Source organism: Ovis aries, chromosome 14 (genome assembly GCF_016772045.2).
Source record: "Ovis aries strain OAR_USU_Benz2616 breed Rambouillet chromosome 14, ARS-UI_Ramb_v3.0, whole genome shotgun sequence".
Classification (NCBI taxonomy): Eukaryota; Metazoa; Chordata; class Mammalia; order Artiodactyla; family Bovidae; genus Ovis; species Ovis aries.
The window spans coordinates 24,281,638-24,309,617 of NC_056067.1; the positions used below are offsets into that span (position 1 = coordinate 24,281,638).

The 27,980-nt window shown below is 48.9% G+C and overlaps 1 protein-coding gene across 2 annotated transcripts; it reads left to right on the forward strand.

The window, feature by feature from the left end:
• The first annotated feature begins 916 nt into the window (after window positions 1-916).
• LOC114112057 (liver carboxylesterase-like) lies at window positions 917-27,942 on the forward strand. Of its 2 annotated transcripts, XM_042231656.1 has the most exons (14): window positions 917-988; window positions 3,228-3,432; window positions 7,007-7,151; window positions 9,463-9,596; window positions 10,685-10,838; window positions 12,540-12,644; window positions 14,647-14,751; window positions 17,088-17,126; window positions 19,672-19,812; window positions 21,625-21,705; window positions 21,982-22,129; window positions 26,159-26,290; window positions 27,273-27,345; window positions 27,609-27,942. In XM_042231656.1, exons 1-14 carry the CDS (start codon window positions 937-939, stop codon window positions 27,790-27,792), a joined length of 1,698 nt encoding a protein of 565 aa, XP_042087590.1. In that variant the 5' UTR covers window positions 917-936; the 3' UTR covers window positions 27,793-27,942. The 2 variants fall into 2 exon arrangements, with proteins under 2 accessions (XP_042087590.1, XP_042087591.1); XM_042231657.1 differs by lacking the exon at window positions 3,228-3,432.
• Window positions 27,943-27,980: the final 38 nt, after the last annotated feature.

Consider the following 27,980-nt stretch of genomic DNA (forward strand, 5'->3'; position numbering starts at 1 on the left):
TCAGTTCTTTGGCGCCCAGCTCTCTTTATAGCCCAATTCTCACATCCATACTTGACCACTGGAAAAACCATAGCTTTGACTAGACGGACCTTTGTTGGCAAAGTAATACCTCTGCTTTTTAATATTCTGTCTAGGTTGGTCATAGCTTTTCTTCCAAGGAGCAAGCATCTTTTAATTTCATGGCTGCAGTGATTTTGGAGCCCAAGAAAATAAAGTCTCTCACTGTTTCCATTGTTTCCCCATCTATTTGCCATGAAATGATGGGACCAGATGCCATGATCTTCGTTTTCTGAATGTTGAGCTTTAAGCCAACTTTTTCACTCTCCTCTTTCACTTCATCAAGAGGCTTTTTAGTTCCTCTTCACTTTCTGCCATAAGGATGGTGTCATCTGCATATCTGAGGTCATTGATGTTTCTCCCAGCAATCTTGATTCTAGCTTGTGCTTCATCCTGCCCAGCATTTCTCATGATGTTCTCTGCATAGAAGTTAAATAAGCAGTGACAATATACAGCCTTGAGGTACTCCTTTCCCCATTTGGAACCAGTCTTTTGTTCCACCAAAGTGTGCCCTTGTCTACAGACCTCTGCTTGCTTATGCCTGCTATGGGTAGCTCACCATGCACGAAGCTTAGAATCCAGCAAGGGAGAAACACTTGTGAAACTAGGGGTTGAACAAGTCAGTGGTCATCTGTAATCAGGAAGTTTAAGGCAAGCTGTTTTGACAAAAGTTATTCTAGGAGGGCGGGGCCTGGACCGGCTTGGCCGCGGAACCTTCAGCCCTTAATCTTAGGGAGCAGGGAGAGCTTTTCTGTTGTCTCCTCTTCAGACTCTCGGGCCGTGGGGGCGGGGCTGGGTGGGGGAGCTGGAGGGGGCGGGAACTGGGCGGACTTATAAGGCACAGAGACCCGAGGACGCAGAGCTTGCTGTCCTGCCACGATGACGCTCGTCGCTCTGGTCCTAACCTCCCTCGCCATTTCCACGGCTTGGGGTGAGTCGTCCTGAAATGCAAATAGCAGGCGGTCTTTGAGAATCTTTGTGGGGGACTAGGTGGAGGAGAGGCGTGGCCGGGTCCCGCTGCAGCAGCGCGCGCTGTCAGGACTCTGATAGATAGATAGATAGTGAAGTCGCTCAGCTGTGTCTGACTCTTTGCGACCCCATGAACAGTAGCCAACCAGGCTCCTCTGTCCATGGGGTTCTCCAGGCAAGAGCACTGGAATGGGTGGCCATTTCCTTCTCCAATGCATAAAAGTGAAAAGTGAAAGTGAAGTCGCTGAGTCGTGTCCAGACTCCATGGACTGCAGCCTAGCAGGCTCCTCTGTCCATGGAATTTTCCAGGCAAGAGTACTGGAGTGGATTGCCATTGCCTTCTCCAGAAGTGGGTTAACGGAGTATTAATGTGCACTCTGGAGTCAGTGTGTGGGTTCCCATCCAAGGCAGCATTCAGTAGCTGTGTATTCTTAGACAAGGGATGCTTCTTTTCTGTGTCTCAGTTTTGCACGTCTAAAATGGGGGTGAGAACTGTATCTCCATCATTGTGCTGTTGTAAGTGTGAAATGGATTGTTTCTAAAGAGTGTCTGGAATTGGAAAAAAGTGAAAACACAGTGATTCATAAGTAAAAGAGTTGTTATAACTTACAGTGTATTAGTAGACACTCTGAGATGTGGAAAGCCCATGGGTCAGGAGCCAACTGCCATCTAAGAGATGCTTTTCCCAGGGTCCCAGAGGAGGGGGCGTGGCATCACCCGGTGGGCTCAAAGGTGAAGTACCAGGTGTGTCAGGGGCAGAGGAAGAAGGGAGGAATCTGGGCAAGAACTTTATCTTGGTTGGTGGGGTGGCCTGGATACGGTGAGGGAACTAGCCAAACCCTGCCCCGCTCTAGGGCTTGGGGAGTGCCCACAACTGTTAGGAACTCTGCCCTGGTGTGATTAGGGCAGGCTGACAGTGGCCATTGTGCGGGCCTGATAAAGAAGATGGTTGGGGTTCAGCCTCTGGCAGGTGGAAGAGAAATTCCTGTCCCCAGGGATTGGCTAACTCTGGGAGGAGCAGTTCCCCCAGAATCAGCAGGGCTCCAGGTGTCAAAGCACCAGAATACACAGCATAGAAGACATGGTTAATACGAGGGTGCAGCAAGGGACCTCGGAATGCATCTGTACCATTTTATAGATGGAAAAACTGAGGCTCAGAGAGGGAAAGGTATGTATCCAAGGTCAGCTGGAAAATCATGCTCTGAATTCTATCCCTGTCTCCTGAGACCAGAGCCAGTGGTCTGACCGTCCAGTCTACACTGGGTTTAGTCCTCTTCCTGGTGCTGTGACACTGTGAGAGGCCTGGAACCGAGGGGAAGAGCCGAGTAAGAAGCACTCTAGAAGCTGACTATCCCCTTTCTGCAGGTTTATCTGGGGAGAGTCAGTCCATTTCCATCTTTAAAAAATCCATACTGGCGCCCTCCATTTCTTCAGTTACCTCTTTTGTAAAATGGACATATTAACGTTTCCCTAGCGAGGCTTTTGTCATTGGAATGTCCACGTGGCACAACGTACCCAATACACATCCTCACATGTACCTCAAGGGGTAACCGCTGCTGCCACCACTGTTGCCTATGCCTCACAGCGCGTCATCCACTTTTTCACCTTTGCCAGTTGGGCATCTGTCCACTTCACGTCTCTTGAGGCTATCATCAGATGTGTTTATAAGACCAGATCTGGGTTATTCTTCTCTGTTCTGGCCACATGCTTTGGGGGAGAGGTTGTCATTTTATCTGTATCTAAAGGGGAACAATTGGGAGGGTGAGAGGCTGGAAATCATTTCCTGTTAGGATGCTTAAACAAACTGTAGCTGTTGAGGACAGACTAGAGAGGACTTGAGAGATGAGTATGAACAGGGGTCAACACGAAGGCCACCTGCCTCATGAAGGTGCAGGATGTCCCCAAGCAGGGAGGACCAGGCCTGACGTGGCAACTGCAGGAGACGCATTTGAGCTCAGTGAGAAGGGACTGTCTGCTCCATGGGAATGGGACGGACAGCATGTGACCCCCCGTCTCTCTCTCTCTCATGACCCTGTGAGTTAGGAAGAACAGTTAGCTTCACTCTCTCACACATAAGAAGCAGAGGCTTGGAGAGTTGGGAGGACATTCAAGATCACGTGGCAAAGGTAACAAAGTCCACCCAGAATCCAGTTCAAACCTTCACCACTGATGTGTCTTCATCTCCTCTCAATGTCCACCAGGGCTGCCACCCTCACCACCTATAGTGGAGACTGCTCAGGGCAGAGTCCTGGGAAAATATGTCAGCTTAAAAGGATTTGCACAGCCTGTGGGCGTTTTCCTGGGAGTTCCTTTTGCCAAGCCTCCTCTTGGATCCTTGAGGTTTGCTCCGCCACAGCCTGCAGAACCATGGAGCTTCGTGAAGAATACCACCTCTCACCCTCCCATGTAAGCCGGGGTGTGGCTTTTGGCACCTTTCAGTGGGGATGTTAGTCTCAGAGGGATGCAGGAAGGAGCCAAGGAAATCTGAGGGGCTCGTACTTTATTCTGAATTCCCCAAGATCGTGTAAATCCTCACCAGCATTCCAGAATTCTCACAGTACTGTAGAGCCTTTTATTCAACCAATACTTCCGGAGCACCTCCTGTGTGTCAGGCGTGTTCTAGTCTCCTGGGACCCGTCAGTGACCCAAAGAAAGACCCACCCTCATGCAGCTTGCCTTTGTAGCAGGGAAAAACAGATCCTGAGCAATATGCAAGGTAAAGATTATATAATATGTAAGAATAGGCTAAGTGGTTTGGAATAAAACCAGGAGTTGAGCAGTGGTGTGGGCAGGTCAGAAGTAATGATTCTGTTTATTCTTCTGTCTTGATCTTCGATGCAGCTGGGGAGTGAGGTGGGCCAGGAGGTGTGTGGGTGGGGAGTCTTTGGGGTATCGCCAGTTCCTAACTCCCAGGTGTGGCTGCTGCCTAGTAAGGAGGAGAGCAATGTTCGGTGTGTCCTAGTCACAGTGTCCACGTTGGGCAAAGAAGTCAAAGTCATGCCCCAGAACACCTAGGACATCTACTTGCGTGGATCTCTGGGGATTTCCAGGATCTGCTTCTTGCCGCTAGTTTCCACCCTTAGGTGAGGTCCAGAACCACCTCATTAACACAGCAAATGATGCGTTTGTCACTTTCTTCACTTAGGAAATTCCTAGGGTTTTAGGAACTCCTTGCAGGAAATGGGAAGACCAAAGATATATTTCTTATTAGATCCCAGTATCATATCACACAATACATATACTTTACTGTTTTTTTAATAATTTAAAAAATTTTGTTTATTAAGTTATTATTGGCTGCGCTAGGTCTTTGTTGGTGCACGTGGGCTTTCCCTAGTTGCAAGGAACAGGGGCTACTCTCTAGTTGAGATGCGTGGGCTTCTCTTGTTGTGAAGCATGGGCTGTAGGGCTTGGTCTCAGTCGTGGCACACGGGATTCGCTGTCCCGCAGCATGTGAGAGCTTCCCAGATCAGGGATCAGACCGATGTCCCTGCATTGCAAAGCAGACTCTTAGCCATTGGGCCACCAGGGAAGCCCGATACAGATACTCTGGATGTCTGCTTTGCTCATTTGTATCATAAACATGGTTATATGTCATTGCATACCACAGCCTGACATTATATTACATTGGGTATTGAGTTATAGTTTATTTACCCAGTCTCTTATTTGGGACCATTAAGTTCTTCTTGATATTTTTGATAGTATAATTAGCACTGTGATGAATATCCTATAGCCAAACCCTTATGCACATTCACGGTAATTGGGGCTGAATTCCAAGAAATGACATTTCTGAGTAAGAGAGTATCATCTTTTGTTAAATTTCCTTTCAGAAATGTCCCAGCTACACTCTTTCCATTCATATATGGAAACTTTCATTCACCAGACCCTAGCCAATGCTTGAGATTATTAAAAATGTTTTGGCTATTGAGTAGGCAAAATAATAATAATTATTAGCATCATAATTATTTATATAATTTTAGAGTCTATTCTGCATTTATCTCAACACTAGTGATGTTGAACTCTCTTTCCCATTAATTTTTTATTGTATCCTTTTATGAATACTGTATCCCCTTGCCTTGGTGATCTGGGGACAGCTCCCCCAGGATGGAAATCAGGAGGGTCTCTAAGGGGCTCTGATAGTCACTTGACAGCTATGTCATCCAAGCACCTCAGGACTGGGGGCCACCATGCCTGCTTTCTGCAAATCTGGAAATGTGGCTTATAAAGTCCTCGGAAACATAAGCAGTGCTTAGTCTGACTCTTCATGACTGTGTGACCTTGGGCAGGTTCTATAACCTCTCTGTGCCTCAGTTTTCTCAACTGTGAAATGGGGATAATAATCGAACCCATATCATGGGTCTGATCTGAAGATTTTTTAAATAATTTTATTTATTTTATTGTGTATTTTTGGCTGTGCTGGGTCTTTGATGCTGTGCAGGCGTTATCTAGTTGCAGACGGCTGGAACTACTCTCCAGTTGCATTGCGCAGGCTTCTCATTGCAACGGTGTCTCTTGCCAAGCGCCGGCTCCAGGGTGCGCTGGCTTCAGCAGTTGAGGCTCCCAGGCTCTAGAGCACAGACTTAGTAGTTGTGGCTCACAAGCTGAGTTGCCCCGTGGCATGTGGGATCTTCCTGGATCAGGGATCGAACCTGTGTCTCCTGCACTGGCAGGCAGATTCTTTACCACTGAGCCACCAGGGAAGCCCCTGACCTGAATTTTTGTGGTTGTTCAGTCCATAAGTTATGTCTGAATCTTTGCAACCCCATGGACTGTAGCCCATCAGGCTCCTCTGTCCTCCACTATCTCCTGGACTCAAATTCATCTCCCTTGAGTCAGTGATGCTATCTAACCATCTCATCCTCTGCCACCCCCTTTTCCTCTTGCCTTCAATCTTTCCCAGCATCAAGATCTTTTCCAACAAGTTAACTCTTAGTATCACGTGGCCAAAGTATTGGAGTTTCAGCATCAGCAACAGTCATTCCAATGAATATTCAGGGTTGATTTCCTTTAGGATTGACTGGTTGGATCCCCTTGCAATCCAAGGGACTCTCAAGAGTCTTCTCCAGCGCCACAATTGAAAAGCATCAATTCCTTAGCCTTCAGCCTTCTTCATGGACCAATTCTCACATCTATACATGACTACTGGAAAAGCCATAGCTTTGACTGTACGGACCTTTGTGGGCAAAGTGATGTCTCTGCTTTTTCATATGCAGTCTAGGTTGGTCATAGCTTTCCTTACGAGGAGCAAGTGTCTTTTAAATATTAAGTATTGCCTGTTACCACTGTTGGATCTTTCAGATCCATTATTTGGGCAATGCATAACACTTGACAAGATGAGCTGACAGAATCTTAGCGTGTCAGTGCTGCAAGACCCATATAGAAATCATTCCCCTCACTTAGACATGGCAGACTGGGACCCAGAACGGAGAAGGAACTTGCCCACGGTCACCTGGCATGTAAGTGGCAGAGGCAGAACGAGAACCAAGCTCTCCTAATGTTGCCCCACAAATCTTTAGCCCTTGACCTGTTGCATGCCTTAAATGACTGCCAACAGAGTGGCTTCTCACCATTTTTGGAAGTCTCCCGTGAACTGGAACTCCTGCTTGACCTGTAGAGGAGCATGAGCACCCTGCACTCGCTATGCAGCAGAGAGACAACTGCAAGCAGAGAATGCAGGAAATGATCCACTTCCAGGCTCATAAGCAGCATCTTCTTGACACAATGCATTCCAAAGTCTCCTGATGGGGGAGGTGCCAGGCCTTCTCATTAGTCACTCTCCCCAGAGACCTTGCTGAGCCCTAGAGCCCCCTGTTCTGACCCCCCAGGTAGCCTCCTACTCATTCCAGTGTCTGGAATCTGGTAAGACAGCTCTGTTTACAGGCTTAATTCTCCCAGTCCAAGACCTGGCCTCACTACAGGAGACATCTCCTTGGTCAGCTCCGATTGAACATCAGGAGTTCTTCTCTTTCCTTGCTCCTCCCAGGTGCTCCCAAAACGCAATGTTAGGGGAAATGACCTCAGACCTCCTTAGCAACGGAATGGAGAGCGTTAAGCCGAAATTTTCTGAAGACTGTCTTTACCTAAACATATACACCCCTGCTGACTTGACGAAGAGAAGCAGGCTGCCGGTAAGCGGCGGGAACCACTGGGCAAGGCTGGGGTAGACTGGAAGGGATGAAGGCAGTGTTGGGTGGGGGCGTCGTGGGCCAAAGGTCTTCTGGGGCCCCAGGGCTTTCTTGTGCATCACAGCCAAACCTGACATCAGGGAGCGCAGGTGGCCCACACCTCTGTTTCCCCTCGGCCAGAGTGGGGCCCCTGGGGGAGATTGCTGCACATCTGTGATGCACATTTCATTTTTCCAGGGCCTCTCATGCTAACAGATGGACAAGAAGGATGACTCTTAATTGCTAGATTAGGAATCTGATACCCAGAGAGGGTAAAACGTCATTTCCATAAAGTTAGAGCTGGAAGGAACCTTGGAGATAAGCCAACAAATCAACCCTTCCTTTACAGACAGAGAAACTGAGGTCCAGTGAGGGGAAAGTGCGGTCACAGAGTCGGGTTGGCAGGACTGGAGCACGGGGCTCCTGGAACAGCCAGGAGCGCTCTGACACACACTGGCACGGAGCCTATGTGTGTCTTTCCTCAGCACACAGAGGCCTTCTCTGACAGCTTTCTGGGTTACAGCTTGCGGGGCAGAGCCTGGAGCAACAAGGTTGCCCTTTCCTTTGCCAACTATCAAGATTTTCTTGTAGTTTATTTCACTTCCTAATTTTCTTTGGCCCAGGCTAGTGATTCAGTGAGTCAGCATTTCCAGAATAAATGGAGCCCAGAGACAGGGCAGCCTTCCAGACTCAGGCTAGAGGATGGGGCTGGTCTGCTAGAAAAGGAGGGGTCAGCGGGGGTAGAGACTGGGTGGCCACGCATGCCTAGCCATCTCCCAGGAACACCCTTGGCATGGTGCCCAGATGTGGAGGAGGGCGTCTGAACTTGGGACTAGAAGCTTGAAGAGGTGGGGACATTGATCACTCAGGCATTCATTCATTTGCCTGTTACATACTTAGTGCTCCCCCACGTAGCTAGAAGTGGGGGTTAAGAGAAAAGAGGAACGTAAAACTATGACCACACAGCCCCAGCCTTTGAGGATGTGCACCGAGCTGGACTAGGTTCTTCAGCAAATCGCTGCTGACCAGCCCCTGGCTCAGCCTGGACTCAAGAGATGACTGCAAACTCAGTCCCTCCACCAGGAGGCAGTCAAGGATCGGAGGTGTTGGAGGAGCAGGGGCTCCAGGAACCTGAGGCTGGAGAACCTCTAGTGTGGACACAGGCTCTGGAACTGCAGAGTCTGGGTGTAAAGACTAGTTCTGCCTTTTACTGCCTGAGAGACCTGGCTCTGTTTCCTCAAATCAGGGATAATCAGACATGAGTTTTCAGTGATGAATATGAAGATTTATGGCAGTGTCTGGCACAGCACACGAGGCAACTTCTGATGCATTAGTTAGAGTTGAAGGGAAGGAATTCCTCCGGCCCCAACAGCCAACCTACCAGGGCACGGCCATTGGCTGCTGGGTGCTGGGTGGCTCAACATGTGGACTCTGCAGGCAGACTGCCTGGGTTCAAGTCCTGCCTCCACTGCCTGGTAGCTGCGTGACCTCAGGGTGGTTAAGTGCCCCCGTTTTCCTGTCCATGGAATGGGATAATAGGAGTCCCTCATTCATGGATGGGTTATTTTTAAATGCTTAAAATAATACTTGGTACATAGTTCATGTATGAGTTCTTCAAAATTTTTGATAATAAAATCATTATGATATTACTTTAGCTATTCTCACTTTCTTGCTATGTGAAATTAAATTTGGGGACATGCATTATGAATGGCCTCAATTCTTACCACAGTCCTTGGCACCTAGTAGGTTTTCAGATCATATTCATCAAAGGCTCAAGACTTCTTGGAGGAGGTGGTTTTTAGGCTGGGCTTTGGAGGATGGGTGAGATTTGGGGAGCAGAAGGAGGCAGCCGGAAGGTATATTAAGAAGAGGTGCCACCCAGGGCATAGGCTTCTTGACACGATCATCCATTCATGAGAAGCTGAATTCGCCACTCAGAAGGCAACTAAGAGGAAGCTGAAACAAGCTTCTAGCCAAGGGCCTCTGCACGCTGAGTGCACTGAGCTGGGCGAGGGGTCCAGGAGCGAGGGTGGCGAGAGTGCTGAGGAGGAGACGGTGCTCGAGCCTTGGCTGTTCCCGTGATGATGTTCTCAGCATGAGGAGCGCTGAGCGCAGGTGGCACTGGGGCAGGGGAGACAGGCAGGGGCAGCCAGGGTGCCCTGAGTGGGGTGCTGGCCTGGGCCGCAGCTGGAGAATGGGTAGGTGACCAAGCCTGCCTCTGAGGTCTTCCCCAGCTCTGCTTCCTGTCACCCTGTGGTTGCATCCCCCCCTCCAGGTGATGGTGTGGATCCACGGAGGAGCTCTGCTGGTGGGAGGAGCGTCAACCTATGAAGGGCTGGTCCTCTCTGCCCACGAAAATGTGGTGGTGGTGACCATCCAGTACCGCCTGGGCATCTGGGGCTTCTTCAGGTAAGACCCTGGACTCTCCTGGTGGCACACTGCCCCCCGGGTGGGGGTGCTAGGACCCCACTCTGGTCATGCAAGCCCTCTAGGGGCTCCTTGCTAGGCTCCCTGCTAAGACATCTGAGTGCCCCCCTAACTGGGCTCCACCTACCTTCTCGTTCCCCAGCCACCCTGGTGCACTTATTTCTGAGCTCTTACCCATAAAACACCCAATCTCCCTGAGACATTCCTATTATTCCTACCAAGCCCAACCCAGCTGTCATCTCATCTGAACTGCTTATCCCTTTCCACTCTGCTGCCTGGCGTGTTGCAGTATCTTCAAGATGATGGTCACCATGCGGCATGGCACTTAGAGGCTCACACATCTTTCCTCCTGGGGAAGTAAAGAGGGCTAGACTCCTGGGAGCTCCAGGAAGTCTCGTAGGTGAAGGAGCGGGTGCCTGGAACTGGGAGGCTGTAAGGAGCATCTGACTCCAGGGGACATCTACTGGGAGGAGCGTTGGGCCCACTCACCCCATTTCCTTCGTGTAGTTTGGCACATGCATGAGTGAAGGGTTGAGTCTCCTGCGTGGATTCTCTGGGGACAGGAACCGGGTTTCCAGGAGGCAGTTACTGAGCTTTTCCTGAATGTACTGGTGCCAGGAACCCTTACCCTGAGATGCTGGGGGGTGGGCCGGGGGAGGGGTGGTCACCTCCCTGAAAAGACCTGTGGGCTGGGGGAGGGTTGTCCCAGGGGAGTCGTGTCCCAGGATGTGTCCCCTTCACGGAGACCCCTCAGCTCTTCCCCCCACGGCCCGTGTCTGCTCCCAGGGACAGTGTAACTGCCCGTACTCGCCCCACTTCCTCTCCCTCGGCCTCTCTATCACCTGAGCCAGGGTTGCACCCCGACCGCAGCCAATGCTCAGTCAGTAGATGCAGGATGGCTCTGCAGAGCCCTGTAGCAGAGCAGGACAGCAGGAGAGTGAAGACCCCGTGTCAGGGCTGTGGAAGCCCAGTCCTTTCCAGAAGGCTCCCCTGGACCCCCAGCCCCATCTCTGGTCCCCAGGGCCCTGCCGGGACATCTCTGCTCCCAACCCCACCCTGTCCTCTCACAGCACAGGGGATGAGCACTGCCGGGGGAACTGGGGCCACTTGGATCAGGTGGCCGCGCTGCACTGGGTCCAGGAGAACATTGCCAACTTTGGCGGGGATCCAGGCTCTGTGACCATCTTTGGAGTGTCAGCAGGAGCGGAAAGTGTGTCTGTTCTTGTAAGTCTTCCTGGCCCTGATGTGGCTGCTGATGGGACCCCTTGCAGACCAGCCCATCTAGTCCTGGGACCTTTACTTCCAAAACCTGCATTCAAGGCTGACCTGACTCTGTGCAGCATCAGATGGTGGAGATTTAATGGCCAGACTCCCCTTGGCCCCCAGGAAGCTCAGGGCTCAGCTCAGCCTCCGGGGCCGTAGCTGCAGCCACAGCTGTGACAGACACTCTCTTCCTGTCCTGTGTCAGTTGAACTCATCCTCTCCTTCTTAATCATTTTAACGTTAGGAGTCGCCTCACTTCTCTTGAGATTAGGGGTGGGTGTAAATGATTAATCAGAGGAGCCAACTTGAGGTTGGTCTGAGTGTCCTTGTCTGACTTGAAGCCAGGCCTACAGTTCAGGAGACACGAGCACTAGGAACAGGTTGGAGGCCCCCTCTGAGGGCCCTGGTGGCTTGTCCATGCCCAGGAGGGAGGGCAGCAGCCTCTGGGGCTGAGGGATGGAGCTGGGCTGGGGAGAAGGAGAAGAAGAGGAGGGATGGGGGATGGGACAGGAACAAGGGACACAGACAGGACCTGGGAGTGTGGTGTGGGGAATGGGAATGGGGGAGACAGCGAGGGAAGCAAAGCCGGAAAGCCAGATTAGAGGGTGCTGGGAGCCGTGGGAAACACTCCAGCTCCCTCACGTTTGAGCACTATTAATATACTTTTAAAACGTGGGATCATAGTTGAATATTCAGAGAAAACATTTTTATATTTTATAAAATGGAGAAAAAAGAAAATCATAGATAACCCCCCCCAATAAAAGTTCATCCACAATCCCATTAGCCAGTGATTCTCCCCATGGACAGCTTCATTTTTCTAGTCTTCTTTCCATGCTCTTGTGCTGTGCTGTGCTTAGTCGCTCGGTTGTGTCCGACTCTTTGCAACCCCGTGCACTGTGGCCCACCAGGCTCCTCTGTCCATGGAATGCTCCAGGCAAGAATACTGGAGTGGTTGCCATGCCCTCCTCCAGGGGATCTTCCCAATCCAGGGACTGAACCCAGGTCTCTTGCCCTGCAGGCAGATTCTTTACCATTTGAGCCACCAGATCAGCCCTTTTTCCATGAATCCCCCTATCTATCATCTATCTGTATCTATGAATTTCTAAACAAAAAAGCCTCCTTTACATTATAGCATATATGTTTCCCTCACCGTTAATTATTATTCATGTTTTGTGTGTATAGTCATTAGTATTTCCTTGTAAGAAAGAAAAGTACCTTATTTACCCCATGTCATATATTAAAACCTTGTGTTATTTCCACTTTTTACCATTATAAATAACATGAACATCTTAGAGATTTTTGTTTGCCTCCAGATCATTTTCCTGAAAAGAAATCCTGAGTAATGGAAATGGGAAATCAGAACAGTGTGTTTAAATCGATGCTAGAAATTTCCAGCTGCCTTTCAGATACTTTGACTGTTGTGATCCGTGCATGCCTCACTCTGCACACCCGGTTCCCTCTAGTGGAGGTTTTCTTGGAGAAGCTGGACCCTCCGGTCAGTCTAGGGAACAAGGTCAGTCAGGTCAAGGAAGGACCTGTCATGTCCACTGAGCCCCACGGTCTCCATGGGAACAGCCCAGGACAGGGCTATGGATGAGTATAGCTCTTGAAGACCCCACTCCCTGTGAGCATAAACTCCCTTTCTTGCCACTCTCCTCCCAGGTTTTATCTCCTCTGGCCAAGAATCTTTTCCACCGGGCCATCTCAGAGAGTGGTGTGGCCATTTTTCCTGGCCTGGTCAAGAAGGACTCTAAGGCTGAAGCTAAGGTAGGTCTCACACTGGGCTGTCCCTACAGTCCAGTTCTGCTGGCCCATGCTCTGCTCTGCTGAAGTGGTGAGGGCCCTTTCTTATCACAGGGTCTGGCTGACATCCTCAAAGAGTCATAGAAGTGAGGGTGGCTGACCAGGAAGGGCGAGGACACACCCCGCCCCACCTCCCATTTCTCCTGCTGATCAAACTGGGGCAGAGAGCAGAAGCACTTGGCAAGGTCAGCCAGTGATGAGGGCAGAGCTGGGCTCGGGCTCGTGACTCTGGACTGTCGGCCCCAGTGCACTTTGCGCTGAACACGCGTCCCAAAGTGCGCCAGGTGTGGTGAGGGGCTCCACAGTGGGCAGTGGCCTGTCATCTGTGTTGCCTCCCTCAGTGTCTGAGTCTGCTGAACTCACTGGCCTCATGCGAGCCTGGAGTGGACTTTCCCTGGGGGCTGTGACTGGGGTCGGTCCCTGGAGCATTCATTCATTCCTTCACACAGCAAGTAGTTTTGATGTAGTCTGACATCTGGCAACCTCATGAAGCTTCTATTATAATTGAGGAGATAGAGTCATAATTATACAGCTGCAAAACCTGTAAAATGTCCACCGTGACTAGAGCAATAGAGAAGAGGCACCTGATGTCAGAAGAATCCAAAAGGAGCGCTTAGTCCAGTGTGTTGGGAGAAGTTATCAGGAAAGGCTCCTGGCAAAAACTAATGATCAGCGAGTTGAGATGAGAAGGATAAGCAGTAAATTACTTGGTAAGAAAAGAATATCCAGGAAGAGGGAACATCCTGAGCAAGTGTCCTGTGGCAGGAGGAGGTATCTCAAGTGAGAGAGTGAGGAAGGCTGATGTGGCCAGGGCAGAAAGTGCAAACAGGACCTGGAGAGAGCTGAGGATGGGGCCACTGGCAGGGCCATGCTACATAGGACCTAGTGGGGACTTTGCCTTTATTTGGAGAATGTTAGGAAGACAGGGAAGGGTGAGCAACACGAAGGCCCTGCTGAGGAGTGTGCCTTAGAGTCAGTGATGTGGAGCGTTTTGGCCGGGCTGGTTTGGTGGAGGGGTGGGGCCAGCAGCCACACTTAAAGGGAGGAATCTGAGACAGTGACGGAATCGAAGATTCTGATTCTTGCCCTCCCTCCCTCTCTCTCTCCCCACTCTGTCCACTTCTTACGGTCATTTCATTTATTTAGCAAACATCTCCTGAGCCCTGATTGCATGTCAGATACTGGACCCGTCTCCAGGCAGCCGTGCACACTCTCCAGTGCCCCACCATCCTGGCACCTGACTTCTCTGCTGTGTCTTCCCCCCAGCTTCACTTTGCCAGTCACTGGCCTGAGGCCACATGGCTGTTACTTGGATGAGCCAAGATTTGAAATTAGATAGTGGGATTGTGGATTCCACATTTTTAAGCTCCATTCCATGATACCTCTCTTCAGTTTCAAGGATACTGTGCCCATTTTAACAGACATAAAGTAACAGAGCAGAGGCTGTATCATTGGCATGCCTGGGACCCAGGACCCACACAAACTGGTCTGGAGCATTTTCTTTTTCTTTCTTCTTCTTCTTTTTCTTTCTTTCTCTCTCTTTTTTTTTAGTGTTTTAAACTTTAATTTTGTTACTATTTTTTTAAACCATGTATTTATTTCTGACTGTGCTGGGTGTTTGTTGCTGTGTGCAGGCTCTCTCTCGTTGTGGCGCACAGGCTTCTCACTGTGGCGGGTTCTCTTGTTCCGGAGCATGGGGTGTGGGGTGCAGGGGCTTCAGTGGTTGTGGTGCGGGGCTTTAGTTGCCCCGCAGCAGATGGAATCCTCCCAGACCAGGGATCAAACCCGGATCCCCTGCACTGGCAGGCGGACTCTTAACCCCTGGGCCACCAGGGAAGTCCTGGTCTGGGGTGTTTTCTGCTACCACGGGCTGCCTTTAGAAACTGAGGCTGGGACAGAAGACCTCAGTACTGATGGAGGGAGAGGCCTGGCTCTTGAATTCTGTTGTCGCCTGTGATCTCTACAGCGAATTGCTGCCTTTGCTGGGTGCAAGACCATCACCTCGGCTGTCCTTGTTCACTGCCTGCGCCAGAAGACGGAGGACGAGCTCTTGGAGGTAACACAGAAGATGGTAAGTGCATCCGTTCTCTTGGAAAAACAAGCCCCTGAACCTGGAAACCTGGCTCCAGGCTTCACCATTTCAGCTTCAGTCCTCTTGCCCTAGAAAAATTACCTGGGACAGTTTCTCACCTCCCAGGAGCAGTGTCAGCCTCTGGATCTGAATGGGGAACTGTTTGTCTTTATTATTATGGAATATCTCCAACTTTAGCAAAGTCAAAACAAGAATGTAATGAACAATTAATAATCCTCTAGATCTATCAAAACTTTTTTTTCTATGCTCATTTTTTAGATATATTTTTAAAAATTAAATATCATATATTTCAGAGGTAACTACCATCCTGAACTAAATTTCAGAAATATGAAAAACAAATATTTTTGGAAACATTATCACTTTTTATCTTCGTTAACATAGAAACCATTTCATTTTTAAGCCAATGGTGGGCCACTTTTCTAGATTTTTTAAGACTCTGCCTCACTTGTTATTCTAGGAAAACTATACATCAAGCCATTAATCTATCCAACCATCCATCCATTTACTCATCTGTCTTATCATTCCTCTATCCAGTCCACAAATCCACTTAAAACTTTTCATTCATCTATTATTAATTATCCATGCACCACAGCAATATTGTCACTCCATCATCCATCCCTCCAAATCAGTGATCCACCCATCACCCATCTCCATGTATCCACTTGTCCATCTGACTCACCAGTACTCCCCGTACTGACCACTTCATCCATCCACGTGTCTATGTGAAGTGTGTGTGTGTGGCGGGGAGGGGTGGTAACAGGGAGGGTGATGCAAAGGTGGATCGGACATATAATCCCTGCTCACAAGGAACTTTCCAGGGAGAAACACACCCACGTACTTTGTGGGCTCTGTGTGGTAGGAAGACAGAGAGGGGAAGTATTTGTTATACTAAGCAAGGATGCTTCACAGAGAAGGTGACCTGTGAGGCTTGATGGATGTCTGCGGCAGCGTGTCATCACAGAGAAGCCGCAGCAGGATGGACACCCAGAAATATAGCACCTGGGCCAATAGGAACTATCCTTTCTGTCGGGGAGGCTTTGAAAGAAAGCCCAGAGTAACCTGAGCACCTGGGCTCTCTGTCTGGACTCCGGAGGGTATTCCTGAACCCCCAGAGACAAGTCTCTGACACTGGACTCTGAGCCCTTTCCAGTGTGGCCTTGGCCTTGGGACTTAGATCCTGGCTTCTCAGGCTCACATGATGTGACCTATATGTTCAAAGAATGAAAACACAACTGCTTTCTAATGCCTGAAAGGATGTAAATCTATTTCAGCACCTCTCAATGTGGCCCAAGAGGTCCAGTTTATACAGGGAGAATTGGTAACTTTGGTAAAACCCGGAGCCTGTATAATCCTCCTGAGTTTTCTGAGATCATGTGGAAGTGTTTCCATGATTACCTTCTCACCCTAATACACACACATAGACACACACACACATGGACACACGCACCTGGATTGCAGGGCTACAACACATAATGGGGAGACCATTTTTGCTGACCTCATACATGCTGGTCAGGCCTGTTAGCTACAGTAAAACAATAAAGTCAGTACAATCCTGATAAACTTACAGCAAGGAGCATTTTCAGTGGGTTTGTATGAGTCAGGATTTTCTGATGCAAGGTGAGGAAGCTCATCTCACAGTGCTTTGAGGAGAGAGAGGAGTATGCTGGGACAGTATCCTTCGGTAACTCCCTGACAAGCCCAGGAGATGATGGCTCCAGGCGTGGCTGTATCTGGATGCACGTATGATGTGATTAAGACTCTGTCTCTATCCTTCAGCTTTTCCCTTCCTGTGTTGGCTTCACTCTTAGGCAGCTCTGGCCCCTAGGGAAGTTAAACAACAATGCTCTAGTCTCATATCGTATCTGCCCAGAAACCCCCTTTCCCAATAACTCCAGTAAAGGTTTTGGGTAAACTCTATTGAACTGACGTGGGCACATGTCCACCCCTGCAGTAGTCCCTGTATTCAGGGGTTTGGTGCACCTGAGGTCACATACAGATGCCTGGAATCATGGAGTGAGAGCGGGAACAGGGGGTCCCCCAACGGAAAATTGGGGTGCTGTTGCCTGGAAGAGGAAGAAGGGGAAATGGGTGGAGGGCAGGGCAGGCACCAGCAGCAGTGCCCTGCAACACCCCCTCGCCCACCCTCCACCGGCTCCCTGTGCTGGTGCCCGGGGCAGGGTGTCCTGCCCACTTCCTCTCAGCCCAGCCAGCGTGGCGCCAGGAGGGAGCGCTCGGTACCTTTTGGCACAGCTCACAGAGGTCAGCTTTCCTCCCAGGAAGCCTCCTCACCACAACCTCTGTCTTTGTCTTCACAGAACTTTTTCACTCTTGATTTCTTGGGAGACCCAACAAAGGTAAGGACCTTTGGTTTCTTAATTATGGGTTTGAAGTCTTGACACCTTTAAGCTCCAGTTACATATGAATGACAGGAATTCTCCCATGCGAAGCCATAGCAGCTCCTTGTGTTTACCCTGCTGACCCCGGAGAGAGATAGAGTACTGTCCGGGTGGCCCCAGGAGGAGACCAGTCATCAGACCAGAACCCAGTACCCCGACCCCCAGGCCAGTGCTCTCCATCATCAACTCTGTGTCCCTGTCCCCAGCCAGGCCCTGGTCTTGTTTACATCCCTAAAATGCCCTGTTGGGAGAAGGTGAACGGGAAACCTCCACTGTGGGGAGTGGAGATGCCTGGGTAAGGAGCTCTTGAGGAGCCTTCTCGAGGAGCCTGGATCGTCTCCTGGGGGTTTCAGGTTGACGGACTGTGCAAGTCGCACTGTTTGCAGGGATGTGGGGAAAGGTGCCATGAAATTCAGTCCTCAGGACACCACCCTCCTCCCAGCCCCGTGGGAAACTCCAACAGCTGCCTCCCATCTCCTTTGTCTCCTCCCACCTTCGAACGCTTCCCTTCACCAGGTTCTGATGGCATTACTTCTGTGGCATCTAAGTCCTGGCCTCTCTGCAGACTCCCTGGGGAGTCTCACCTTAAAAGGTGTAGAGAGGATCAAATGAGACTTAGTCACTCAACAAAGTCTTTTTCTTTAAAGTATAGTTGATTTGCAATGTTGGGCTGGTTTCTGGTATATAGTGAAATGACTCAGTTATACATATATATATATATACAATCTTTGTAATATTATTTTCCATTACGGTTTATTGCAGGATAACGAATATGGCTCCCCCTGTAGGGCCTTGTTGCTCATCTGTTTTACATACAGAAGCTTGTATCTGCTAACCCCAAACTCCTAATTCATCCCTGCTCGACCCCTTTTCCCCTTTGGTAACCATAGTCTGCTTTCTGTGAGTCTGTTTTGTTTTGTAGGTAAGTTCATTTGTGTCATATTTTAGATTCCACATGTAAGTGATATCATATGGCATTAGTCCTTCTCTTTCTGACTTACTTCACCTAGTATGGCACTCTCTGGGGCCATCCATGTTACTGCAAATGGCATTATTTCATCCTTTTTCATGGCTGAGTAATATTCCATCATATGCTCTTTGTCCATTTATCTGTCGCTGGACATTTAGATTGCTTTCATTTCTTGGCTACTGTAAATAGGGCTGTTGTGAACATTGAGATGCATGTGTCTTTTTGAATTCGAGTTTTCTCTGGATGTATGCCTGGGTTTGGGATTGCAGGGTCATATCATAATGATATTTTTAGCTTTTTAAGGAACCTCCATACCGTTCTCCATGGTGGCTGGACAAATTTACATTCCCAGTGTAGGAGGGTTCCCTTTTCTTCACAGAGATCAGACAAGGAGCTCCATTCTCTGTCTTTTGGTTTCATCTCTAAAACCAGTAACGTATCTTTTCGTGGTCCTAGTTAGTGCCAGCTTTTGCGTTCTTGAGTTTTGTGCCGTCAGTGTTGCTGTTTAAAACAATCCCCGACCACAGACAGAAGGGCTGTCTAGTGGGCCAAAGTGCAGGCAGCCCACAGTGTGTCTGACTTGTGAGAAATACGAGTATTAGACAAACGGCCTTCAGGCGTGGATGACAGTGCTGCTGGTCAAGAATTCAGTGTTAATGGATCGACAACGCAGAGCATCCGGAACAAGGGAAAGACTATTTGCCGATCAGCTCGGTGAGCTGGTTAGGAATATGCTAAAGTAACATCTGCGCCGTGCGACCATGCCATGGGAAACAAGCTATGTTTGTGACTTTATGAGATGAAGGCGGATTTTTTTAAAAACAGTGTAGTGGGCAGCACTGTTGAGGCTGATCGCCAAGGGATTTACAGCCGCGTCACCCAGGGAACCCCTGAGTCCTCGGTGGCTGTTGGTTTCTTCCCCAGCGCATTCTTTTATTGTTCGTTTATTTTCGGCTGTGCTGTGTCTTCATCCCTGCACGGGCTGTGCTCTAGTGGCAGCGTCGAGGTCTACTCTAGCTGTGGTGTGCAGGCTTCTCATTGCTGGGGCTTCTCTTGTTGCGGAGCACAGGCTCGAGGCACACGGCAGCAGCTGGGCTTAGTTGCCCCGAGGCCTGTGGAATCTTCCCAGACCAGGGATTAAACCCCATGTCCCCTGCATTGGCCGACAGTCTCTTAACTGGGGGACCACCAGGGAAGTCCGTCACAGTAACTTTTTCGAGCTTAAGTACCACAAATATTGAGAGCTGAATGAGACTGGAAACAGACATAGATATATATATATATATATATATATATGATTCAAATCTATGCGCATATTATATATTTTTATACCCAATTGACTGAAGAACTTTCCCCATCCCCCGCCCACTGCTGTGCCCTGGTCAGAGTTCTACCCTCTGGGGCCCACAGAGTTATCCCCCTTGGTTAGGACTCAGGTGTGTGAGAATGGCTGTGAGCTCCGGCTCGTGGAGACGGGGACGCGGGTATGAGCTGGAAGGGGAGGCACAGACAATACTCTGCCCTCTTCCCCAGACCTATCCTTTCCTGCCCACCGTGGTTGACGGAGTGGTGCTGCCAAAGATGCCAACAGAGATGCTGGCTGAAAAGAACTTCAACACCGTTCCCTACATCGTCGGAGTCAACAAGCAAGAGTTTGGCTGGATTATTCCACTGGTGAGAAAGCGCAGGCCTTGTAGACTTGGCTCCCAGCACATCACCCTCCCGTCTGTGGTCACAGACCTCTCTCTGGGACCAGGCCAGCTGTCCCCTTCATACAAGTTGATATGTCCGTGGAAACAATCTCCTATGGTCCACACTGTCATCTGGGTGGTGCAGTTCTGGGGACCCATGTCCCCACACACTCTGTGATTGTCCTCCCATCCATGAATCCCGAAATGTCGGTTCCAGGAGGGTGATAGAGATCATCATTGGGCAGATGAAAAACCCAAGGCCTGGGCAGGGCAAGGGGCTCAGGAGTTACGGAGAGTGGGGCCTGGAACCTGCAGCCTCTCGCCTCAGGCTTGCTGTTCTCATGCTTTCTCCATAAAGGACCCCTGCCTCACCCATGCTCCCACTTATCTCACTGGAAAGAGTGGGAGGAGCCTGCTTCCTCCTGAGTTAAAATTGACTTCTAAAAGTTAGGAAGGGCTTTCCCTTCTGACAGAGATAAACGAAGGCAGACACTAGGTGAAGTGGTAACAGATTTGATTCCGTTACATCCCTGCTAGAGGGAAATGATCCATTGTGATCTGAACCCAATCCCTGAAATGAAAGCCTGGAGCTTATTTAAGGAGTGGGTGGGAGTGAGGTGGGGTGGGGTGGATTATCCGTGTGACTGGACTACCTACTTGGATTTGTTAGCTGGCATTATCTGGAGAAGAAACAAACTTCTGTCTTTACAACAGGAGGCAGCGGTGTAAGTAGAATCAGGCCCCCACTGAAGTTAGGCCTTTACCATCTCACAGGGACTGGAGGAGAGAGCAAGAATTATCCCCTGGATGTTTGTTTTTCATAGAGATGGCTCTCAGGTCCTTGAGGAAACAGCTTTGGATGGTAGATTTACATGTAAAGGGACAAAGAAAAGATTTATAATAACAAGAATTCTTAAGTAACTGCTCTAAGAGGGAGTGTAGGGACCTACCTGCCTATCACTGTGCGCTGGCTGAAACAAACAGTAAAGTCTCCTGGCAGCCCAGAGCTCTTGAAGGGGGCCTGCAGTCATCCTGGGGACATGGCCTTAAGCCTCCTTTAGCTGTCCTGGAGTTTGGTCAAGTCTCTTAGGGCTGAGTTTTAATAGCGTTGTTATGTGCAGAGTTCTGTGGTTCTTCAGAATGACTTCCGAGGTTAGACCAAAGGACCAAAGTCATAATGGCAGGACTGGGGGCTTTCTCAGTTATCTGACTAGCAGATCTGCCTGTAAAGCCCCTGGGTCGGGAAGATCCCCTGGAGAAGTGAATGGCTACCCATACTCTGTATTCTTGCCTGGAGAATTCCACAAACAGAGGAGCCTGGTGGGCTACAGTCGATGGGGTCGCCAAGAGTCAGACATGACTGAGCTACTGACACTTTCACTCTTTTTTTTACAGTTATCCGACAGAGGTGGGGTATGTGTGGGGTCTGTGTCATCTGCCCCAGAGCCCTTCACTTCAACACTGGGCTGGCCGAAATCGTCCCTCTCTGTCTTGACCACTCAGGGGACTCCAATTGTTTGTGTGTGTGTGTGTGTGTGTGTGTGTGTGTGTGTGTCTAAACACACATACACACACGGACTAGGACAGCTTCCCTTAACAATTACGTTATCCTCTTTACCCTCCTTGGTCTCTGGATATGAAAGTCCATTTGAGTCCAAAACTCATCCAAAACCCATGCCCAACGAACGCATGACGAAGTGACCTTCAGCCTCCATTTAGTTTGGTCTGTTGGTCACTTTGGTTTCTCCTGCTATTTCCTGATGATTTCACAACTGCTTAACCTTTGTTTTAACAGTTCTTGGGCTTCCCACTCTCTGCAGGCAAGATGGACCAGGAGATGGCCACGTCACTCGTGTGGAAGTCCTACCCCATCCTTGTAAGACTCAAATCACGGAAACTGGCTGAGCACCAAAGATGAGCAGGGGCTTGTTCCCAATTGCAGAGCAGCTAATGGCAAAATGAAGACTGGGGCTAGGGGTGGGGGAGTTCAGCTCCTATTTTTCTGCCTTTCCACCTCAGCACCATGGGTAGACGGGAGTGGCGGCATGGGGCCTGAGAGGTTCACCATTAACGCAAGCCTTCCTCGCTGGCTGGGGAAGCCAGGGCTGTTCACTAGGGCTTGGCGGTCACTTTACCTTTTGATCTATTTCAGAACATCCCTGAGGAACTGGCTCCAGTGTTCACTGACAAGTATTTAGGAGGGACACAAGACCCTGCCCAAAAGGAAGACCTGCTCCTGGACTTGATTGGAGATGGGTTGTTTTGTGTGCCATCTGTGAACACGGCCCGTTACCACAGAGGTGAGTCTTCGTCATTGTACAGGAGAGGGACACTGACCCCACCCGCTTCACACTGTATTCTGTCTTAACCCTCCGCATAGAAAGATATAAGAAACTTCAAGATCCATTCCAGATAGCCGGGGGCGGGGCACGGTCCTATGTTGGTTTCCACCAGAAGCAGACTCTGAGAAAGGATCTAACTGCAGGCAGTGTATCTGGGGGTGACCCTAGGTAACCCTGGTAGAGGAGTGGAGAAGTGACAGGGATGGAGAAGGAAGTCAGTCTACCCTGTGCTGCCAAGCGAGTGTCCACCATGGACACCTGGAGCTGGGGAACCAGCAGAAGACGCAGCTCAGGGTTTTCCCCAGTCAGCGGCAAGAGAGCTGGGCTCTTTATCCTCCAGCTTTGATGAGTCATCAGTTGAAGGCTGTTCCCAAGGGCAGTTAATTCCCTGGTGCTTTGATCTGCTGTACATGTGGGCAGAGTGGTCTCTGGCTGCCGAAGACCTCAGGCAAAGAGCTCCAGATGCAGGAGCTGGAACTCTGGCCAGTGTGCCCAGAAGCAGGGGAGATGGGGAGACACCAACAGTCTCTGCCCAGGGGTCCCTCACCTGAATTACAGTAGTCTGTGGGGCCACAGGGCAAATATTGGCGGTTTTGTCTTAGAAGCCTTCCAAGGTCAGAGATAGCTTCAGACTAATTTGTTAACCTGTGGAGTGGAGATAGCATGAGGCCAAGTGTTGGATAAGGAATGTTGTCTGGGACCAAAAAAAAAACAAAGAACGGATTAGGGGGAGATATGGGGCAAGTGGTCTGGAGAATGTTGATATCTGCAGCTGTCCTTGTTCCATGCCAGTGTGTTCAGGGTCTATCACAGGACCTTTCAGCATATTCCAAGACTGTGTGTTAGGGGGCCCTAGGGGCATGGGGCCAAGGATGGAGGAGCTCACCTGGACAGGAGGTGTCCTTTTGGAGTGCCTTGCTGAGGTCCTCACAGGACCCTCCCTTTCCAGGAGCTATCTCTCATCTAGTCTGCAAGGCAGGACATGGTTCTCTGACCCAGATCACTCTTTCTAACCATGCTAGAAGGGTTTTAGAATTTGGGACTCTATAAGCATAATAAAAAGTAGCTACATCTGACCTACCAGGTCCCCCCAGTTCAATACAGTCATGGATAGGTTCTGGTTACCCTTCCTCCTCCCTAGGGTCTGGATGAAGCTCTTCAGCCAGGGGCAGCCTGGGGTCAGAACTGTTCTTTCACAAACGTGGTCTTGTCTCTCCGTACATGTGGTTTCCTCTGCTTCATTGTCTGTTGACCCAGTCGTCTGGGATGTGTCAGGACGTGTCAGACCCGCATCAGAGTCATTTTTGCTTGGAATTCCCAGACTTTATCAACATTATGCTTTGCTTTTTTAAACATTTTGTACTTGCCTTAAGTCTTTTTTTATACAGAAGAGAACTTATTCTGAATATAAAAATTAACATCTTATAGAACATTTTGAAAATACGGAAACACATGAAGAAACAAGAAATTTCTAGTTTCTAGTCAAAGCTAGCTCTGACCTTGGAAGCCTTCAAAGTTCATAGAAATATCTGCTATAAATTTTTGACATATTTTCTTCATGAATCTTCCCATGTCTTACATAGAATTTAAATGTTAATTTTATATTGTGTTTTTTTTCATGGAATCCTATATGGTAAGCATTTCCTCAATGTCAATGAAAACTCATAAAAAACATCCATTATCTCATGGAATAATACATTAAAATTTACTTTAGTATTCCTGTCCTATTGGATATTGAGGCAGGCTGACCATACTTTGATGCTGTAAAACATTATGCTCAGCCTTATGTGCATATATCTTTAACCAAATCTCTGATGATTTTTTTTTTAAGATTTGATTACTAAAGGTTTAATTACTAGGCTAGCTTGTAGGACAGTTTTAAAGTTCTTGATACATACTGTGAAATTGCTTCCAGTATATAAGAATGAGTATTTCCTAATTCTGTCTGTTAAGATACTCAGATTAAAAAATAAAAATAATGCTGCCAACTTCATAAGCCCCTCCTTACCAAATAAAGAAAAAACAACCTCACACTGTTTAAATTTGTGTATTTTTTATTGTTGGCTCTTTCCTTCCCTCTGCTTTTCTTATTGTTCCTAAATGTCATTATTCAAACCTGTGCCCTACTTATTCTTTTGAAGACTTGTGTTGTGGTTGTAGGAATTTAATAAATCTCAAAAGTTTAAGGCAGAAATGTTAAAAAGAAAAAAATAAACAAAGATATCTTTTGGGCAACATGCTCCCAAAAATAATTTCTCCCATTCATGAAAGTTCTTTCCCCTATGTTTGGATCATGAGTTCTTTCTAAAACTTTAAAATGGCAGAGCCAAGGTTAAAGCCCCTCCTTATGGCACTCTCTGCTTGACCTTGAAGTAAGGTAAAGTGAAGTGACTCAGTCGTGTCCGACTCTTGGCAACCGCATGGACTGTAGCCTACCAGGCTCCTGTGTCCATGGGGTTTTCCAGGCGAGAGTACTGGAGTGGGGTGCCATTTCCTTCTCCAGGGGATCTTCCCCACCCAGGGATTGAACCTGGGTCTTCAGCATTCCACACAGATACTTTACCATCTGAAGCACCAGGGAAGCCCCCAGCCTTGAAGCAACTGTTTAATAAGTGGCCTGTGGGACCACAGAGGATTGCTTCTTCCAAAAACCACCTCTTGCTAAACCAAAGTGCAAAGATGGGGGATGAGGGAGGCAATTAAATTGTTTCACATCCTCCTGCTGGGATGGCATATATTGTTAAACTACTTTGTAGGGAAATTTTAGTGATGTGAAGCAATCATTATGGTCATATGTAATAACACATAGTTATCAACAGTGTCATAGTTTCATATGCATAAGTGGAATAAGTTCTGAAATATCAACGGAGGTTTCTCTGAGCAGTGCAATTATAAGTGATCATTTTGTTCATTTTCCTTTTTTTTTTTTTTTTGGCATTTTCCAAATGTGATAGTATCCCCAAGGCAGGGAGGCAATGTTGTGATATCTCCCCACCAGTCTGCCCTGGGGCCTGACCCTTCCGCATGAGAGTCACTGGCTGTGGCATAACTATCAATGCAAGCACAGAAGTCCCCAGGTAGGGGACCCACGAGTTAGCCCTGAAGGAGCAAGTTGGTCGTCTCTCCTGAAGCATCAGCAGGAAAACTGACATCTTCTTGGGGCTTCAAGAGTGCGTGGAGAGAGAGGAGAGGAGAGGGAAGGAGAGAGGCCAGGAGAGAGGGTCTGTCCCCTTCCTCAGCCCCTTCTCCCTTCGGCCACTGCTGCACACTCCCTGGGCCAGGCAGGAAGCAAGGCACGTAAGAGGACGGACACAAAGGGTAGGAAATGCCAGACTGAGGTTTCCTGAGAGCGGGGAGCAAACTTTCCCCTTTCTGCATAGGTTTGTATTTAAATCTGCACTCTCAGGCTCACAACTTGAATTTATTTCACTCTTCTTGGAATACACGTGAAAATCAGTGGAAAGGTTCAAAAATGGACATAATGGAAGACACCTGTCAGGCTGCAGGTATTCTCAAAGGAAATGAAGACTAGCCTGTTAGCAATGAAATGCAATAAAGTGTGCGTGTATGGACGTCCTTGTGCATGGGTGATCAAAAGGGGCTTATGTGAACTGACCCAGTGCCCATATATTTATTTAGAATGGAGCTACTCAAGGTTTGAACATTCATTCATTCACTCTTCACTTACTCATTCAATAAATACCCAGCTCAAATCCTTTTCCACCTCTCCCAACTATGCACCCTTAAGCAAGTGATGAAAATTTTCCAAAATTTTTCATGTGCTCATAACCAGGGGCTTCCTGTAGGAACACACAAGGTTGGCACACAGTTGGCTCTCACAATGGGCAGCTGCTATTAATACTGTTGTTGTTCACTCAGGACTAGGCATGCCCCCAATTTCCTGATTGCTCACAGCCCCACGGAGACCTTGATACCATCAAGTGTGCGTCTGCTGAAATGAACCGTGTATGAATCCTTGTTTCCCAGATGCTGGAGTCCCGACCTACATGTACGAGTTTCAGTATCGCCCAAGCTTCTCACCAAAGGTGAAACCCAAGACAGTGATAGGGGACCACGGGGATGAAATCTTCTCTGTCTTCGGGATTCCAGTTCTGCAAGGTGATGGCCCTTTGGTGACTATAAACTTGGAGTTAGGAGATCTGGGTTCAAGTTTATTTGGTGACCTTGGGCAGGTTCCTCCTTCTCTGCAGGTCTTAGTTTCCTGAATTCACCATAACAGGGAGGAAGGACAAAGGTCCCGACCATTCTCTTGCTCTAATGAACCTGATGGAGAATGCGCATCCTCGTGCCCTAACCCATGGTCGCTCTAAGAATCCAGACCTGGGCATCAGCAAGACGGGAGCTGGGTCACCCGCAGGGCCCTGCTCAGGGCTAGAAGGCCCCCACTCACTCTGCCCTCACAAGAACACATCAGAATGTGCGTGAGGGTGAAGTTAGACTTGTTATTAACCTGGAATCAGGACTAACATGTGTGTCTGTGTATCCAATCATCTATCTGTCTAAAACTCATATCTTTTAATATCATAATATATCTAGATGTGTAATATTAAAAAAAAAAAGTCACAGATGTCTTCAATGCCTTAACCATTAGCAACTACTGACAAATTGTGTCTGACACATCGCAGAACTATTCGTTACACCCAATGCCTCTGGGCATTTCCTGGTTGGGTGGCTTTTGCGGGATCTTGCAGCTCGGTTATTTTCCAGATTCTGTGAAAATGTGTGTGGATCAAGAACACCGAGAAAAGACCCAAAGGAGAGTATCCTGGGAGTGGGGTTACTCTAGCAGCAGCCCTGGGGTGTGTCCCTGAAACACTGAAGGCGGAAAGGCAGTCGGGTGGGTGCAGAAGACAAGGCAGTCAGCTTATGGATCAACTGCAGCCCTTCACTGAGCCCAGCCTCAGTCGGTAACTGTCAAGCTTGAAGTCCACTTGTGTTTCCCAAGATCTCAGAATGCAGGCTTAGACTCAGTAGGTCTGGAGTAAGGCCCCCATTTCTGAACCTGTTAACAATTTCTCAAGTGCTGCTACTGCCCATGAACCACTCTTTGAGCAGCACTGGCTTTGTCTCCTCCCCACAGATGGTGCCTCAGAAGAAGAGATCAATCTCAGCAAGATGATGATGAAATTCTGGGCCAACTTTGCTCGGAATGGGTGAGCTGCTGGCAGACATGGAGTGAGGTTGGGCATGTCTGTTGGGTGGGGGGAGCTTCGAACGTGTGATGGTCAAACGCCCCGCCCTGTGACCTCTGAGATGAGAGCTCCCCGTGATAGATTGGCTGCCCAGGACATGGTCAGCCTCCTATCTCTGGAGGCATATGAGCCTTTGGCAGAAATGAAGCCGGGGTTCCCTGACAATCTAAGAGGTCTAAGACCATACAGCAGCTTTGGGGAATTTCTGTTTGATTTTGTTCTAGGAACCCCAATGGGAAGGGGCTTCCCCACTGGCCAGCATATGACCAGAAAGAAGGGTACCTTCAGATTGGTGTCAACACTCGGGCAGCCGAGAAGCTGAAAAGTGAGAAAGTGGCTTTCTGGAACGAGCTTCTGTCCCAGGAGGCAGCAAAGAAGGCCCCACAATCAAAACATGTTGAGCTGTAAACGGGGGTTTCTCTAGAAGGGTTTGTGTGCCAAAGAGGCGTCTTATTGTGGAGGCGGAGGAATTATCCAGTGGGAGTGGCAGAGGCCCGGGAGGTGGAGTTTCTGTTTCTGTGGCCTCAATTTGGAAATAAATGTTCTTTTGGAGACCAAGTCAATGTCTTTGTCTTGCGCTGAAATAAAGTCATCCT